At 52.5% G+C, this 19,276-nt stretch overlaps 1 protein-coding gene across 1 annotated transcript in view; it reads right to left on the bottom strand.

The window, feature by feature from the left end:
- The window catches only part of TECTA (tectorin alpha), a 114,727-nt gene that overhangs the window by 6,980 nt on the left and 88,471 nt on the right, over positions 1-19,276 (bottom strand). The window contains exons 16-21 of the mRNA XM_059676794.1: positions 14,920-15,030; positions 11,566-11,768; positions 8,108-8,271; positions 7,467-7,715; positions 2,590-2,752; positions 1,247-1,334 (exon numbers count right to left, since the gene is read on the bottom strand). Coding sequence (XP_059532777.1) covers positions 1,247-1,334; positions 2,590-2,752; positions 7,467-7,715; positions 8,108-8,271; positions 11,566-11,768; positions 14,920-15,030 — 978 coding nt within the window. The remainder of the gene's footprint in view (positions 1-1,246; positions 1,335-2,589; positions 2,753-7,466; positions 7,716-8,107; positions 8,272-11,565; positions 11,769-14,919; positions 15,031-19,276) is intronic.

Genomic DNA, 19,276 nt, shown 5'->3' with positions numbered 1-19,276 from the left:
GCAGGACAACATCAGACACTATTTGTGACTGGTCCTGAGTACCCTGTTTGGAGCTATCACCAATCCACAGCTTGTGGCTCCCTCTGCTGGGGCTGGGTGCCTTTGGAAATGACCGAGATGTGCTTTTCCTAGCCCTGGGCCAAGAAGGAGATTAGGCAAAGACTCAAAGCTTCTAGAGATCTGCCTCTGCCTGCAGTCCAGTCTTGATTAGTATCAGGCTATTGACCACGGAGTGGGGTGAGAGGTCTTCCAGCAGGGTGGGGAATTGCCTTTTCCCCAGGCCCAAACCGCCTAGATAGCAAAGGTCCACCAGAGAAAGATGTCATTCACAGGGTGCAAGAATGACTCAGCACAGGAAACTCAGTTGGCTGCCCTCCGAGCTCCAACCCCAAACCCCCCAACCCTAGACTCTCCTCACTCAGCTTTAGTCTACTTTGCTCTACCTCTGCTGGAGCCCAGCGTGAGTGTCTGCACATGAAATTTTGTGCATTGGCCTTTTAAGAGGGTGCCTGTATTTCCAGCCGTCTCGCTCAGGCAGACAGCAATCCTGCCGCTTTTCACAGCCTGATGTTCTGTGGACACAGTTCTCATTTCTGACGCTGAGGGCTGGGGGGCCCCGCTGGGGGTTTAGACCCCAGAGTTCTCAGTGGGAACCCCCACAGCTGAGCTATCCCTCTGGAACTTTAGCTGGTGTCTGGAGGCGTCTAGCCAGCCCTTTTGAGCCTCTGCCCTTCCTACTAGACTCCATGTGGTCTCCTCTTTCCGCCCTTAGTTTTCAGGGTTCTCTCCAGCTAGACTTCAGCTGATTTTTCAGGCTGGTTTTTCTATAACTTTAGTTGTATTTCCAGTTTGTTCCTGGGAGAGTGTCAGTGTACCTTCCACTTATTCTGTTGGCATTTTTGAATCCCATATAAAATTATCAACTTAAAATTCAGCCTGTTATGTTTGGTCAAACATTTAATTAACTGACCCATAATGCATTGGCAGGGCCAGACCCAATGATTTGAAGGCCCAGAGGCCAGACGTTCCCCAACCCTGCTTAAAAGGGAGGGGAGGAAAAGGAAAAGCCCAGTGTGACTGCGAATTTTTAGTAGTCAAGAAAAGGGTATCATCATGAAGTGGGCAGTATGTTCAGCTCCTCATTCATTAGATTCACATTACAGGTGACGCGCAGACAAGAGTTGCCTCAGGCCTTCCCCTCCCCTTGTTTTAATGATTTTTAGTGTGTTTTAGGAAACATACATACTTTTTCTCCTAATGGGTCCCACTGAAATGATCTGTTCTTTAGGTTCTTTGGTATATTCTGTGGCAATCCTGGAATTTTGTGGGCAATTCTGAAAGACAGAACAACAGGGGAAATTTTACACGATCAGGCTGGTATCTCTTTTCCACCATGTTTCCACCTCCCGAGGCAGTGGTTGCCCCGAGCACCATCACTGTTCAGATTAACGCGCCCAATGCCTTCTCGATCACAGAGCCCCCGGACTCTATGCTCTCTGTTGAAGAGACTTAAATGTATTCTCCGCACTAGAATTAGATGCATTCCTGGGAATGAGGAGTGTTGTATCTCATCAGACACTAATTATGCAGCAGCATGTGGAAGAAGCTCTGACTATAATTCACATCTCAATTTTGTAAATATGGGGTAAGCAGAAAGCTGGAGTGTTAAAGGTTAGGGACCAGTGCAATAAGATCTTAGTGACATTAGCCATACATGGTGGGAAGTACACCTGGCGTGGAAGAGAGGATCGGCTTGTCACCTCATCCCCCCTCGCCCTTCCAGACCCTCAGGCCCTGGCATGGCTCTGGATGAGCTGCAGGGCAATCCCTGGCTAAGGAACACCTAGATGGCCTGGCAGGTGTGGCTCAGTGGTTGAGCACTGTCCTATGCACCAGGAGGTCACAGTTCGATTCCCAGGTTGCGGGCTTGATCCCCAGTAGAGGGCGTGCAGGAGGCAGCCGATCAATGATTTTCATCATTGATATTTCTATCTCTCTCTCTGTCTCCCTTCCTCTCTGAGATCAATAAAAATATATTTAAAAACTATAAGTAAAGAACAGCTGGATAAAGTTGTCTTGAACCAGGAGTTTGCTTCTCAGTGGAGTGGAGGTTGGCCCCAGTGTCCACCTCAGATTCGGGTGACCTGGCTCCTTGAGACTCTGATGTAGGTGTTCTTAAATGGGCCGCCTTTGCCCCCAGGGGCCAACTGGCAATGTTAGGAGACGCTCTGGGGTGTGTGAGCTGGAGGAGCTACAGGCATCTAGGGGGTAGAGGTCAGGGAAGCTGATAAGTACCTGACGATGCACAGAACAGTCTCCACCCAAAGAACGATTTGGTCCAAATGTCAGCAGTGCCGGGTTTGGGAGACCCTAACCTGGTGTCACACTGGACAGTGGGCACTGCGGAGACAGAGGGGTCAGTGGCACTGTTCCGCTGTGTCCTCTCTCTCACTGTCTCCCCAGAGGCGACTGCCGTTGCAAGCCCCCGAGGACTTCCAGGGGCCGTGAGACCTGAAGGACCCTGAGGAGTCACACAGACCCTGGCACGTGTGACCCATGTTGGGAGATGGGGCAGCGAGATTCACTCACTATTTTGCAGGAGTACTTCTCCGAATCGCAGAGTGACACTGCGCAATGAAGATGGACTTCATCGTAATCCCCGATGAACTTGAAGACTGTGACGTGAAAGCGGCAGGTGAGGGAGACCCCGTTCTCCTCGATGCCGATGGTGTTGTCTTTAATGTTCTGACACCTATTCAGAAAAAATAATACCTTTGCTTCTTATTTTCACACTAGAGGCCTGATGCACAAATTCGTGCATGGATGGGGTCCCTCTGGGTGGCCTGCAGGGATCAGGCCAAAACCTGCAGTCCAATGCCACCTGCTGCTCCCACTCATCCTGGCCCCACTGTGCCTGCCGTGGGCTCCCGCCCAATCAGTCCTGATCAGGAGAGGCTCAAACTGCCACAGGAGCACTCGCTAGCCAGGAGCCCTGTGTCTGGCGCCCTCCCAAGGGGAGTGGCCTGCGGGATTGGGCTGAAACCAGCTCTCTGACATCCCCCAAGGGGTCCCAGATTTCGAGAGGGCACAGGCCAGGCTGAGGGACCCCACCGGTGCACAATTGGGCCAGGTTTGGGCCAGGTAGGGACCGCAGGAGGGTTCAAGGGCATATCTGGCCCATCTTGCTCAATCCCGATTGGCTGGACCCCAGCAGCAAGATAACCTACCAGTCAGAGCATCTGTCCCCTGGTGGTCAGTGCACATCATAGCAACTGGTTGACCAGTTAGTTGACTGTCTGCCCCCTGGTGGTCAGTGCACATCATAGTGAGCGGTTGAGCAGCCTTGGCATATCATTAGCATATTACGCTTTGATTGGTTGTTCAGTTGTTCTGCTGTTCGGTCTATTTGCATGTTACCCTTTTATTATATAGGGTTTCATATAAAACCATTGTAAATGGTAAAAATGCCTTTGCATGTGAAAGTGACCTCTGGATTGTGTGGGTTTGGCATGTGTGACTACGTCCTCATATTTACATCGTTTGTTTTAAAAACATCAAATAGCACCTCCAATTAGGACCCTAACTGCATCTAAAAACAGAATGACTGTGGGGATGGAACTCAGTGTTCCTACGTTTCAGCTTCTTATGCTGCTCCCTCATGCTGCTGTGGGCTATGCTATCAGGCTAACAAACTCAAGGTTACTTCTTATGTTCATCACCATCCATTTTGGGAGGAGCCCCTGATTCAACCCTGTTGGGAGTTCTTCCCACATGGAGACAGCAGCTGAGATAAAGCCGTCAGGGATGAGCGGGAGCACTGCTAGGAGGCAGGCAGCCTCTTCTCTCCTCCGTGGCACTGACAGCCCTCAGGCCCGCAGATCTTGCCTCCAGGACTTAGAGTTCCCCAAATGTTCAATCTCATGCCCCAGGTCTTCTCACGTCATGTCTCCCCACCTGGAAGTCTCTGCAGTTCATCCCGCTCAGCTCCTGCTCTTCCTCCCACACCAGTGTAGGCCTCCCTCCTTTGTAAATGTTCCCTCCCCCAGCGGCCAGGCAGGAACAAGGGGCTGCTCCTGGTTGGCCAGTAGCGCTGCTGAGCCCCTGGAGTGCAAGAATCAAGCCATACTCCCCAGGGTGCCTCCCTCACACATGGGGCATGCGAGTCTGTGCTGGACGCAGGAATTGAAGTGATGCATTGTGCTGTGTGGCCCAGGGAAGCTCATCGGAGCTAAGAGGTTCTTTACATGATAAAGATACAAGGGGGACTCTTTCCTTAGTTGCCTTCCCCCAGCACCCAGAATTAACTAACTCAGTAGGAGAATTATAAACGAAAACAGTCCTTCACCATCCCTATACCTATTCAGTTTTGTGCTCAGGCTTCAAGGCAGTAGTTTCTTAAATGCGCTGAAACAAAAACTTGCTAGACTTTTTCTTGTCACTGTTACTATGTGAGTAATCTAAGTTGGCTCAAAGATTCTAAAATAGTCATAGCCCTGATATGCAAGCCCCTCCCGCTTAACCAGACCCCCAGCTACGAGAGATCACTTAGGTTTTGGTCTCAGAAGAACATGGAATGGAAGGAAGGGGCCCAGGGGAGCAGAGCTGGGCGGTTTGTGTGCTGCCTGCGTGTGAGCAGTCAAGCTCTAGAATTCTCTGTCCCCCCCGAGGAGAAAGCCCCCCGCCTCGGCACCCGGAGAGGAGGGGAGTGACTTGCATGCCCCCAGGCTACTTTCCGAATCACTGATGGACGCTGGCGCCCTCCCTGCGCTCCACAGCTGGAAGGAACAAGGGCTCCTCAGAATTCTTATGAGCCCATTTTGCTGCTCATTCACTCAGCCCTGACCATCATGCTTCATGCAAGTTCGCTGGAGGCCACACACAGCGCTAACCAAGGTCAGGGGACTCCTGAACTGAAATTCTCCCACGTGGCAGAATCCCTGTACATCCAGTCGCAGTCCAAGTCCAAGGCCTTCATGGAGACCCTGGGGAAGCCGAGGTTCAGGAACACACTCACTTGCCCACTCCCCCTCTTGGGGTCAGTCTGTTAACTCCCTTTAAAACATGCTCAGTGCCACAGCGACCTTCAGAGGAGGCACAAGCCACATCACCTGGGTCTGCATGTGGTCGTGGCTCGGATCTTAAGCCTTGCATTATGGGAAGGACCATGACAGGGAGGGGGAGACGAGGAGGAAGGGAGAACAGTGACACTAGCCCGGGCATCTCGGCCTGCAGGACACCAACTGGCTACCAAGTCCTTCCCTTTGCCTAGAAGAAGCTGGAAACCAATTCAGAAAGTCAAGTGCTTCGGTGAGATCTTTCCTGAAACTTCCACATCACGCCTGCGCGCCCAGCCACGGCCACGCCCAGCCAGCGGGGTTGGCTGTGTACCTTCCTCCTCTGAGCCTGTTGCATCTGCAAAGCTGTGGCTTATTGTTTGTCTGCCCAGACCACACCCTTCTGCTGATGAACCATCCCAACCTGAAAGCCGATGCACACGCCCCCTCCCCCATCATGCTGCCCCGAAGCCAGCACCTTGGCAGACGGAATCCTTGGAGGTGAGTGAGTCTGAGAAAATGGCAGAAGCAGGAAGGTCACCCTGACTTTCTCCCTGACCCTTTCCACCTGAAACAAGTCAAAACCTTCATGGGAGAGGTGCCCCCTGACACCCCAAGGAAAGGACCATTCTTGTCTCTTAAGACAAAAGGGACTCGGAGGAGAAGCTGAGCAGATGACACTACAGTCACTTCACGCCTGGCCGGTCCCCGCTCCCTGCCTGTCCCTCCCGCCCAGCACACAGCACTCAGGTCCAACCCCTGCTGTGGGTCTTCATTCCCGAACTGAAGGCTCCCGTGTCACATAGAACTTGTATTAAGTACATCATGAAACCTTTTCCTGCTAATTTGTCTTTGTTTTCAGACCCACCAGGTGACATCGTGCTGCATCCCTGCAGACACAGGAGAAGCGTGGTCCCGGGAAGGCTCCCCATGCTCTCCCGGGAGCCGGGGAGTGGGGCTCGGGCGCTGCTGTGGGAATGCGAGTCTAGGGCGGCCAGTGTCTGGCAGGGGAGACAGAGACGGACAGGGCCAAGGGACAGAGCGAGGGGGAGGGTGCGGTAGCATCTGCCCCGGTCCAATTGTCCCGGAAGCCACTTCCACGGCTGGAATTGGTTTTGTGATGATTAAATGCTTTATTTTATTTTATTTTTTTTGCATAAGCTACTTGGAATTGGTCTCTCCTACATCTAATAGAAAAAGAAGTTGGATTAATAAGTCACCTGCTTTAAGGAGGATTGTATTAGGGGATGGAAATGTTCTAACTAGTTCATGGTGGTGCTCGTACTCCTCTTGTAAGGTTACAAGCATCATTGACTGTTACACTTAAAGCAAATGCATTTTAGTGCATACAAATTCCATATGCAATCAAGCTATTAAAAAAGAATTACTGCTTGACACAACCAGTGTTTTTAAAAATTAAGATAATTATCATTATTGTTGGATCTATAGTCTTCGTTTTTTCATTCATTCAATAAAATTTTGTTTCATAACCATTATATTTCAGAAAATATACTAGGTGCTGGGCATATAGTGGTGAGTAAAAAGAAACTCTTTGATTTTATAGGCTATTATTCTAATTCTTTTTAAATTTTAATAGATGTCCTAGTCACTTTCAGTTATTCTCCTTACATTCTTTCATTTTCATATAATTCACATTTATTTCAAACTAAAATTTAAAGTAGTAAGGACAGACCCTCTGATCACATGGAGAATATATTTGTAGTTAATGCCATGTGGGCTTGGGGATCTACCAGCAAACTGCTGTGTGACTTTGAGCAACTTGCTTGCTCTCAATAAGCTTGAGCCGTCTCATTCATAAAACGAGGCTTCTCACATCTACCTTCCAGGTTGTAGTGAGAATCTGATAGTTCATGGATGCAAAATGCTGGCTTTGTAGGAAGTCAACAAGCATTAGTTCCTATTCCCTTCTCTAAACTATGGCATAGGCTCAGTGGAATGCTATGCTGCTGTAAAAAAGAAGGAATTCTTACCATTCGCAGCAGCATGGATGGAAGTGGAGAGCATTATGCTACGTGAAACAAGCCAGTTGGAAAAAGTAAGTATCACATGATCTCACTCATTTGTGGAATCTAATGAACAACATAAACTGATGAACAAAAATAGGTCCAGAGACATAGAAGCATGGAACAGGCCATCCAACCTCAGCGGGAAGGCAGGGAGGGCTGCTGGTGATGAAGAGATCAACCAGAGGACTGGCATGCATATAAGCATAGTGAACGGTCACAGACAATAGGGGTGAAGGCCTGGGCGGGGGTGGGGCAGGCTGGGAGCGGTCAATGGGAGAAAAGGGGGACATCCGTGGTGCTTTCAACAATAAAGAATTAAAATAAAACGTGGTGTAGACTAACGTGACAGTGAGGCCGAGGCTGTGCCTGGCGAGGGGCTACGCACCCTTCTTCAATGATGAAGTATCGGAGCTTGTCATTGCTGTCGCGCGAGGGTGTGGCATAGCACTTGTTCAGCGTCAGGATCAAATGGGTGGCATCGGCCCCGACCACAAAGACCCCGACGTACAGCACGTCTCGCGTGGTCAGCACCACCTCGCCCTGGCGGTACGGGTGCTTGTAGGAGGCGTTTTTGTAGAGCGCCATCTTGGTGGTGAAGCTGCCCTCTTGGGTTGGAACGGTCAGGTTAATGACACTGAAAGGGAAAAAGACCGTGAGACAGGGGGCCCGGCAGTTATGTTTACTCAGTTACCTGCCACTTCAAGCTGAACATGCAGAGGGAGGCGAGGCAGGCAGCAGTGGGGCCCAAGGCTGCCCTGTCCATACGGTCCCCTCCAGCCACGTGTGGCCATGAAATCATCGTAAATGACCATCAGTCCTCACCCCCCCCCCGCCCCCCCGGCCAACAGCTACTGTGCTGGATAGGCAGACGGAGCGCATGCCCGTCGGGAAGTTTGGGAAGTTTCACTGGGTGGTGCCACTCTCAGGCAGGAAGTCAGATACGGACATGGGGGCTGTTCGTCCTCGTGCTACCGCGCCCAGAGCTGGCGGCACGATGGCGCCCTGACCCGCCGGCCGCAGCCTCACCTCAGCATGGGCTTCACCACCGAGTCCAAGGAGATCTTGATGTCCAGCTCGTAAGCACACGAGAACTCCACGTTGATGGTCCGGTCCCTGGTGATGATGTTGCCTGTGTTGTTGGCGCTTTCTATCCAGATCGTGTTCTTGTACATGATGTGAGTGCCATTGGACTGCAGAGCAAAGGGGGTCAGAGAGCGTTAATGCTGGGAGGAGCACGTGGCTGCATTTCAAATCCATGTCCTGAAGCGGAGAAATGGCTTCATTTCATACAACCCTACGAGGCCAGTATAAGTCAGTTCGGAGGTAGCCTCCGCATTTACTGCGAGTATTACAATAGATGCCAGCAGCACCCTCCAGTCAGACACCCTTGATGCCCACACAGGGTGAGTTCATGAATTCTGGCTACAACCAGCCCGTTTCTCTGGGCACCCAAGCAGGGGCAGCATGAAGCATTGCCAGCAGCAGGTCATGTAAGTCTTCTTTTAATTCTTAATTCAAAATCTCTCCTCCACCAAATCCTCTCCCAGACAGGTCCACACGAACCCAAATGAGTAAATGCAGCTTCCTCTTCTTACTCCATGTTAACAACTCGTTATGAACAGAAAGAACAAAAGCACAGATAACAGGAGGGAGAGAAGCAGCGAGAGGCTGTGCTAACCTACAAGTGGGGAATCCGACACCACAGCTGGAGCCCGGCTGCATTTCTCTCTCTTTTTTTTTTTTTTGTCTTATTTTTTCCACTTTATTTTATTTTTTAAAAAAATCTTTATTGTTCAGATTATTACAGTTGTTCCTCTTTTTTCCCCCCATAGCTCCCCTCCACCCAGTTTCCACCCCACCCTCTGCCCTTACCCGCCCCCCCCCAATGTGCTCATCCGTAGGTATACGATTTCTGTCCAGTCTCTTCCCGCACCCCCACGCCCCTTTCCTCCCGAGAACAGTCAGTCCACTCCCTTTCTATGCCCCTGATTCTATTATAATCACCAGTTTATTCTGTTCATCAGATTATTTATTCACTTGATTCTTAGATTCACTTGTTGATAGATGTGTATTTGTTGTTCATAATTTGTATCTTTACTTTTTTCTTCTTCTTCCTCTTCTTAAAGGATACCTTTCAGCATTTCATATAATCCTGGTTTGGTGGTGATGAACTCCTTTAGCTTTTTCTTATCTGTGAAGCTCTTTATCTGACCTTCAATTCTGAATGATAGTTTTGCTGGGTAAAGTAATCTTGGTTGTAGGTTCTTGGCATTCATCACTTTGAATATTTCTTGCCACTCCCTTCTGGCCTGCATAGTTTCTGTTGAGAAATCAGCTGACAATCATATGGGTACTCCCTTGTAGGTAACTAACTGTTTTTCTCTTGCTGCTTTTAAGATTCTCTCTTTGTCTTTTGCTCTTGGCATTTTAATTATGATGTGTCTTGGTGTGGTCCTCTTTGGATTCCTTTTGTTTGGGGTTCTCTGCACTTCCCGGACTTGTAAGTCTATTTGTTTCACCAGGTAGGGGAAGTTTTCTGTCATTATTTCTTCAAATAGGTTTTCAATATCTTTCTCTCTCTCTTCTTCTGGCACCCCCATAATTCGGATGTTGGTACACTTGAAGTTGTCCCAGAGGCTCCTTACACTATCTTCTTATTTTTGGATTCTTTTTTCTTTTTGCTTTTCTGGTTGGGCATTTTTTACTTCTTTGTACTTCAACTCTTTGACTTGATTCTTGCAATCCTCTAGTCTGCTGTTGTATCACTGTATAATATTCCTTATTTCAGTCAGTGTATGCTTAATATCTAGTTGGTCCTTTTTCATATCCTCAAAGGTCTCACTAGGCTTATTGAGGGTCTCATTAAATTTATCAGTGGTTTCTAGAAAATTCTTGAAAAACCTTATAACTGTGGTTTTGAACTCTCTTTCCAGTAGTTTGGTTTCCTCCATTTTTGTCATTTATGACCTGTTTCTTTGTCACCACATTTTGGCTGCTTCCCTGTGTTGATAGAGTGGCTTTGTGTGATAGGTGTCCTATAGGGCCCAGTGGCTCAGCCTCCCCAATTACCTGAGGTGGACCCTCTTGGTGCACCCCTTTGTGGGCTGTGTGCACAATAGTGTTGTAGTTTAGCCTTGATTGTTGTTGGTATCACTGGGAGGAATTGACCTCCAGGCCAGTTGGCTGTGAGAATCAACTGTGTCTACGATGGGAGAACTTCTGTGCTGGAGACACCCTTATGGGGCGAGACTTGCTTCAGTGGGGCTTTAGTGCTCACTGAGTCTGCCCCCTGAGTGTGTCCCTTATGGATATGAGGAGTTGTAATCTGGATGGTCCCACTCTGACCATTGGGTACACTGGCTCTTGGATCTCTAAAAGAGGTGCTAATTTAGTCTCTGCCTGAGGCTACCCAGCAGGAGCTACGGAGAGATCTGCAGATTCCTCTTCTTTGTTTGGGATTTGGAGGTGCCCAGATGAGGCCCAGCTGTGAAGCAATGCAAGCTGCTGTGGGGCCTTGGGCCTTCTCTTGGAAGTTCTGGGTCTTTCTGACCCAGCTGCAGTTTGTTAGGTAATTGTAGATTGCAAAGGGCCAGGTTATTCATATGCAAAAGCCTCTGCCACAGCTTGGATGGGGCGGGGTCTCAGGGAATCAACAGAGCAAACAGCTATGACTTATCCTCAGTCCTGCCCTAAGAGGTCCCGGGTCTCAGTATCTTGTGGTAATCCCTGCAAGCACCTCTGAGAGAAAGCTGCCCTCGAGTTCTGCCCGATGCCAGACAGTCCAGTTTCTCCCCGTATGAGTCTGGGTCCCCAGAGGCTCGCCTGGAACTGGAGTTCAGAGCAGTCGGGAGCTTGAGACTCCCTCCCGATTGAAAAAGACAGCTGCATCCTCAGTTGCCAGCCCTTTTCGCGTGCGCCTCCGTACCTCTGCACTTTATTTCTGTACCTCCTCTGAGTCTCAGTATGCTTTTCTCTTTCCTTCTAGCTGTAGACTTTCCACTCAGCCAGACTTCCTGTGGTTCTGGATGGTGTCCATTTTGTCTTTTAATTGTATTTTTGAAGTGGTTGTGCGAGGCAGCAATTTCAGGTGTTTACCTATGCCGCCATCTTGGTTTCTCCAAAGCTGTATTTTTTTCTGCATTTCTCTTAAATGATACCTGGGATGCCCTGATCCCCCAAAACAGCAAAACCCGGCTACTGACCTGAAGGCATGAGAAGGAATAACATTTTGTCAACACGCAGGACAAAGGATGACAGCAGACAGAGTGGGCCCAGGGAAGAAGCTGCCACCTATTGCACTCCTCCAATGCAGCCATAATTCCGCACAGACAGCCATTGTCCTGGCAGGTCATTTGCACGCTGTTTGCTGTTTCCCAGGAGACTATTCCTCACTGGACGGCCCTGAGGCGCTGTCAGAGCAGTCAAGGCGCCAACACCTGGACAGCCCCCCCACCCCCTCGCAGGCTCTCCCGCCAGGGCCTCACCTGCACGATGTTCCCGCAGTTGCCTTTGGTGTTGTTGATCTGAAAGGAGATGAAGTCTTCCCCTTCGATGCCCGTGCACTGCCTGTCATTGACCCTCACGCCCTCCCTCTCGAAGCCGAGCTGGAAGAGTTTGCACTTGGAGATGGACACCTCCATCTGGGACGCCTTGCAGGTCACCTCTGCATCGATGATGTCATGCGAGTCTGTGGGAAACAGGACGATGACAGTCAAGAGAGTGGGTGCTGGTCTTGCCACAGCCAAGGCGGCCTCCATGGCCGTTTCCTGTAGAAATGGCTGCTAACCTGCAGGAAGGCTGTGGTGTTTCTAACTGAGCTTTGCTCAATCCAAAGGAGTCTATGAGCTCATTCAGAGCAACAACTGGGACCTTGAAGAGTCTTTTGAAATGAAGAAAATACTAATGAAGTGTCTTTTCTTCCTAAACCCAGGACTCCCCCACTTGCGTAGTAGCTGCTTTTCTGCAGGCTCTATCCTGCCTCTGGCTCAGGGAGGCCTGGCTGAAGGACCCGCCGAGCAGGACAGCACTGGTCAGGCCAGCCCAACCCAGCGCATCCCCAGCTGAGCACCAGGAGCTCTGGATCCTGACACAGGGATGTGTCGGCTGCCATTCCCGGTGAGCAAGCAGCTATGGAGACCAGTTTCTGTCTGCACAGGGGCAGTGTGGGCAGCCCAGCCGCCTCCTCCTGGGGAGCCTTGGCCTCAGGCTCTGCAGTCTGAGTGTAGCTTAGCCGGTGCCGCCCAGTTCTGGGCTCGGGCGGGGCGGGGCTGGTGGAGGTGTGTGTGCTCCCACCCAGGACTCGGTGGGGCAGGACTTGGTGTCCTACCCGGTCACTGTTCGCTTCACAGATTCCAGCTGTTTCCTGGGGCCCCACCTGAACCTGGCGACAGAGCTGCCTTAAGATGAGCACCCAAGCGCCCAAGAGCCCGCGCCCATCCCGATTCTCACATTTCTGTCAGACCACGCCTGGCCTGTCCATCTTCCAGATCCTCCCGATCCCTGATGCTGAAGGTGCCACCAATGCAATGGCTGATCCACTCACACACACGTTTCTGTTAGGATTCACTAGTGGCCCAGTGGCTCCGCTGGCCCAAGCTGGCCGCCCGCCCACCCCCGCAAGAGCCACTGCTCCTTTGGTCCTAATGCCCTAGTGACCCACAAGCCTTTTATGATGTAGATGCAGGAAAGGGTGCGGCCAGGAAGCCAGCATTGCCTACTGTCCACGTGCAGTTGCTTCCCTGCGGATGACCTGGTTTGAAAGCTTTGCTGTTGGTTTCTAACCCACAGTGAGGAGGCAGCTGCAATCCTAGAGCTTTGTTATGCGGTTGCAGGCCCCTCCCACTGGGCCCGTCTTGGGGCGGGAGTGGCAGGTGTCACTTACTGTTCTCAAGGGGGGGGACAGGTGTCGCTCATTGTTCACATGGGGGGCAGGTGTCACTCACTGTTCACGTGGGGGACAGGAGTCACTCATTGTTCACGTGGGGGACAGGAGTCACTGTTCACGTGGGGGGACAGGAGTCACTCACTGTTCACGTGGGGGACAGGTGTCACTGTTCACGTGGGGGGACAGGTGTCACTCACTGTTCACGTGGGGGGACAGGAGTCACTCACTGTTCACGTGGGGGGACAGGAGTCACTGTTCACGTGGGGGGACAGGAGTCACTCACTGTTCACGTGGGGGGACCGGAGTCACTGTTCACGTGGGGGGACAGGTGTCACTCACTGTTCACGTGGGGGGACAGGTGTCACTCACTGTTCACGTGGGGGGACAGGTGTCACTCACTGTTCACGTGGGGGGACAGGTGTCACTCACTGTTCACGTGGGGGGACAGGTGTCACTCACTGTTCACGTGGGGGGACAGGTGTCACTCACTGTTCACGTGGGGCGACAGGTGTCACTCACTGTTCACGTGGGGGGACAGGTGTCACTCACTGTTCCCGAGGAGGGGCAGGTGTCACTCACTGTTCACGTGGGGGGACAGGTGTCACTCACTGTTCACGTGGGGGGCAGGTGTCACTCACTGTTCACGTGGGGGGACAGGTGTCACTCACTCTTTCCAAGGAGGGGCAGGTGTCACTCACTGTTCACGTGGGGGGGCAGGTGTCACTCACTGTTCACGTGGGGGGGCAGGTGTCACTCACTGTTTCCAAGGAGGGGCAGGTGTCACTGTTCACGTGGGGGGACAGGAGTCACTCACTGTTCACGTGGGGGGACAGGTGTCACTGTTCACGTGGGGGGACAGGTGTCACTCACTGTTTCCAAGGAGGGGCAGGTGTCACTCACTGTTCACGTGGGGGGGCAGGTGTCACTCACTGTTTCCAAGGAGGGGCAGGTGTCACTCACTGTTCACGTGGGGGGACAGGAGTCACTCACTGTTCACGTGGGGGGACAGGTGTCACTGTTCACGTGGGGGGACAGGTGTCACTCACTGTTCACGTGGGGCGACAGGTGTCACTCACTGTTTCCAAGGAGGGGCAGGTGTCACTCACTGTTCACGTGGGGGACAGGTGTCACTCACTGTTCACGTGGGGGGACAGGTGTCACTCACTGTTCACATTGGGGGGGACAGGTGTCACTCACTGTTCACGTGGGGGGACAGGAGTCTCTCACTGTTCACGTGGGGGGACAGGTGTCACTCACTGTTCACGTGGGGCGACAGGTGTCACTCACTGTTTCCAAGGAGGGGCAGGTGTCACTCACTGTTCACGTGGGGGGGCAGTTGTCACTCACTGTTCACGTGGGGGGGCAGGTGTCACTCACTGTTCACGTGGGGGGACAGGTGTCACTCACTGTTCACATTGGGGGGGACAGGTGTCACTCACTGTTCACGTGGGGGGACAGGAGTCTCTCACTGTTCACGTGGGGGGACAGGTGTCACTCACTGTTTCCAAGGAGGGGCAGGTGTCACTCACTGTTCACGTGGGGGGCAGGTGTCACTCACTGTTCACGTTGGGGGGGGCGACAGGAGTCACTCACTGTTCACGTGGGGGGACAGGTGTCACTGTTCACGTGGGGGGACAGGTGTCACTCACTGTTCTCGTGGGGCGACAGGTGTCACTCACTGTTTCCAAGGAGGGGCAGGTGTCACTCACTGTTCACGTGGCGGACAGGTGTCACTCACTGTTCACGTGGGGGGACAGGTGTCACTCACTGTTCACATTGGGGGGGACAGGTGTCACTCACTGTTCACGTGGGGGGACAGGAGTCTCTCACTGTTCACGTGGGGGGACAGGTGTCACTCACTGTTTCCAAGGAGGGGCAGGTGTCACTCACTGTTCACGTGGGGGGCAGGTGTCACTCACTGTTCACGTTGGGGGGGGCGACAGGTGTCACTCACTGTTCCCGTAGGGGGGAGGCTCAATGCAGCCACACAGCTCCCCGCCGTTGTCCAGCTCACAGGTCCGGTTGGGACAGTCGGCCCCCACGCAGGGATCGTCCACCACTCCTGCTAAAAGGGAGAACAGGAACGCGCACACTTGACTTCCACACCAACACGCAGGCGCCGTGTTCACTCTGGACTTGCACGGCATGGAACTGTGATGGTCAGACAGCAGCCATGGATGAACACACAGGGCAACCTTCCAGAAAAGAATGAGCTCAGCTAGCAACGGGGCCTGGCTTGGCCGGACACGGGGCTGCGTGCGGCAGTGGCATGACCTCCTCCACCCCTCACAAGTGCTCTGCGAGCTACACACTGCCACCCCGCTTCATGCTGAAGCTTGCCCAGGGCTTCCACAGTGGAGCTGTGTGTGAGGATACAGCCCAGACAATCTCTGCCAAGACACGCCTGAGTGTGACCTGGCCATGCTGCCTGTCACGTGCATTTGTACTTTCTGAATCCCTCATTGCTATATCCCTGGCACCCAGTCACCCCCTAGCCGGCACTCAACAATATGTGTCATGAAAGACAGTTTTAGGGTCAGTGAGTTCCCTTAAACCACCTCCCCCATAAGCTTCTACTTAATTGTATAAAAACAGATAAACCAAAAACCTACACACAACTCCCAAGCATTGACTCACGGTACTATTTTGCCCAAAGGGTAAAACTATAAGAAAAATGTCAGCGTATGTGGACTGTCACCATCATCCACGATGAACAATGTTTCGGTAGCCAAGGAGCCCACAGACCACCTTCAAGATCATCAGCAACTTAGTGAAACCATCGATTGAGATCATTGTCTTCGAGACACTCCTGTCTTTGGTTAAAGCATCTCTCTCCCTATCAGATGTCATAATTCTCCTGTCCTTCCTGGCGAATAAGGGTGAGAGCTGAAGACACAGCTGTTCCATCCCTCCAGAGTCTAATAATGAAGCGAAGGGGCGGAGCCGCCGAAGCTGCAGGTAAGCGTGACCAGGTGCCACGTTCCCTGACAGTAACCAAGGGTGAGGCCGGGGGATGCAGAGATGGCCACCCCACCTGCCTGGGTGCCTGGCGCAAGACTGGAGGCAGCCGTCAGCATCACTCGAGGACACTTATTGAATGAACACAGCCCGGAGCATAACCGAGAGGAGTTGAGGCTACAGCCACAGGAAGGAAACATCTCCCTGGCAATACAGAGGCCCACCTGCCAATGGCAACTCAGACACTCCCTTATAAAGAGGGGGCTTTTGAGGTTAAAAACAAAAACTAATGTGTGTGCTTTTTAATTCAATAATTTTAAATGTTTAACACAGTAAATTTTAAAGTTAATTAAAGGATTGCTTGTTAACACGACATATTAAAATTACCAAACAAAGCATTTCTGTCGATTTCCCAAAGAGACTGGTAATTCTAAGAGAATCTGAAATCACTGAATGCATATTGTAATTAGCTACTTTGTTTTAGGTTTGGAACAAACTGTGTTCTGACACTTGGTCAGGTTTAATCTTTCTGTCTTGATGCGTGTGGAGTGTCTTTGAGTGACACTTTTCCTGGCGCCATGTGCACACCAGGGGGGAGTGTATGTCAGGCAACACCAACCTCCTGCTGCACGTGTGTCTCACCACATCATGGGATGGAGTGGCCACCTGTGTAAAGGGTCACACATATATGCATATGACAAGTTTGTATATGTTTATATATATTCGCTTCATTTGATTAACATGGTAAGAAAATGAACAGATAGAATAATTGGATATCAACACTAATAAAAGAGAAAAATGGTAATTGGCGTACGAGCTACCCTTTTCATTGGCTAATCAGGGCTATATGCAAATTAACTGCCAACTGAGATGGCAGTTAACTGCCAACAAGATGGCGGTTAATTTGCATATGTAGGCACAATGCAGGGAGGCCAAAGGGAAAGCAGGAAGAAGCCCCCTGCCACTGACAGTGATCGGAAACCCAGGGGGGAGCCATGATCGGAGAATCAGGTGCCTTTTCCGCCCTGGCCAGTGATAGCAGGAAGTAGGGGTGGAGCCAGTGATGGGAGCTGGGCACGGTCGAAGCTGGCAGTCCCAGGAGCTAGGGGTCCCTTGCCTGGGCCTAAAGTGAAGCCCACGTCGTGGGGCCGCTGCAGCTGCGGGTTCCCGCTGCCCAGGCCGAACGCCTAGGCCAGAGGCCTCAGGCCTGGGCAAGGGGCCGATCCTGCGATTGGAGGGTGATGGGGGTCAACGCCCGAGGGCTCCCAGTATGTGAGAGGGGCAGGCTGGGCTGAGGGACACTCCCCCCCACACACACACCCAGTGCACGGGGATCAGCGGAGCCGTGAGGCCTCCCGGCACCGGCATCAGTGTGACAGGGGGCAGTGCCCAAACCCTCTGAACCCCCTGATCGCCCTGCGGCTCTGTGTGCGACAGGGGGCGGGGCCACAACCTCCCTATCCGCCCTGCTCTGTTCAGGACAGGGGAAGGCGCCCCAACCCCCTGATCAGCCCTGCTCTGTGCCTGATAGGGGGGAGCTCCCCAACCCCCTGATCGCTCTGCGGCTCTGTGTGTGACAGGGTGCAGTGCCCCAACCCCCTGATCGGCCCTGCTCTGTGTGTGACAGGGTGTGGTGCTCCAACCCCCTCCCCCCCCGCCTCCCCCAACGGGTCCTGCTCTGTGTGTGACGGGGTAAGGCCATAACCTCCCCTTCGGCCCTGCCCTGAGTGTGGGAGTGGCGGCGCCCCAACCCCTCTGATGGGCTCTGCTCTGTGAGTGACAGGGGGCAGCGCCCCAACCCCCTGATTGGCCCTGCTCTGTGCGTGACAGGGGGTTGCGCCGCAACCTCCCCATCGACCCTGCCTTGAGTGTGACAGGGGGCGGTGCCCCAACCCCCCAATCGGCCCTACCCTGAGCGTGACTGAGGGTGGCATCGCAACCTCCTGATCCTCCCTGCTCTGTGCATGACATGGGGTGGTGCCCCAACTCCCCAAATGGCCCTGCTCTGAGCCCGACCAGGGGCTGCACCTAGGGATTGGGCCTGCCCTCTGCCACCCGGCAGCAGGTCTAAGCCAGCAGGTCGTTATCTCCCGAGGTGTCCCAGACTGGGAGAGGGCACAGGCCGGGCTGAGGGACCCCCCCCCTCCCTCCCCGAGTGCACAAATTTTTGTGCACCGGGCCTCTAGTCTATAATAAAAGCGTAATATGCTAATTAGACTGGGCAGCCAAACGACCTTCTGGACATCCTTCTGGACGAAGCCATCATGACAGGGGCTGAAGCAGAGGCAGTTAGGGGTGATCAGGCAGGCAGGTGAGCAGTTAGGGGCAATCAGGCAAGCAGGCAAATGGTTAAGGGCTATCAGGCAGGCAGGCAGGCAAGCGGTTAGGGGCGATTGGGCAAGCAGGCAAGCCGTTAGGGGTGATCAGGCAGGCAGGCGAGCAGTTAGGGGTGATCAGGCAGGAGGGCAAGTGGTTAGGGGAGATGAGGCAGGCAGGCAGGTGAGCAGTTAGGAACCAGTGGTCCCAGATTGCAAGAGGGATGTCTGACTGCCGGTTTAGGCCCGATCCCTGCAGGCAGGATCGGGCCTAAACCAGCAATCGGACATCCCCCGAGGGGTCCCAGATTGCGAGAGGGTAAAGGCCAGGCTGAGGGACCACCCAACTCCCATGCATGAATTTCATGCACTGGGCTTCTAGTATCTATACTAATAAAAGGATAATATGCTAATTAGAGGAGACGTCTTCCAGACATCCATCTGGACAAAGCCATAGCGGCTGTGAGGGCCTAGAGCAGTGATGGCGAACCTATGACACGCGTGTCACTTCTGACACGCGAACTCATTTTTTTGGTTGATTTTTCTTTGTTAAATGGCATTTAAATATATAAAATAAATATCAACAATATAAGCCTTTGTTTTACTATGGTTGCAAATATCAAAAAATTTCTATATGTGACAAGGCACCAGAGTTAAGTTAGGGTTTTTCAAAATGCTGACACGCCGAGCTCAAAAGGTTCTCCATTACTGGCCTAGGGCCTGCAGTGGAGTGGCCCTGCCGCCAAGGGAGTGGGAGTGGAGGGGGTGGTACTGCCTCCTCTCTGCCCTGGGAGTGGCAGAGGGTGGGTACAAGGACACTGATCTTTGCATCAACTGCTACAACACAAAAGGCCACACCCACAGATGGTGAAGGTGGGGCTGGGCCTGGATGAAGAGGCCCATGAGGGCAGCAGCCAGCGTGAGCTGCAGTTCAGGAGCCTCCGGGAGTGGCAGCGCCAGGCCATCCAGCACTGCCTCCAGTCCCTGAGGCAGGCCCCAGTGCTGTGAAGCCAACTGCCGGCAGCCGTCCTGCCAGAA

This window comes from Myotis daubentonii, chromosome 19 (assembly GCF_963259705.1).
Source record: "Myotis daubentonii chromosome 19, mMyoDau2.1, whole genome shotgun sequence".
NCBI classification, from domain to species: Eukaryota; Metazoa; Chordata; class Mammalia; order Chiroptera; family Vespertilionidae; genus Myotis; species Myotis daubentonii.
Note: the sequence above shows the minus strand (reverse complement) of the source record. Positions and strands in the feature narration are given on the sequence as shown.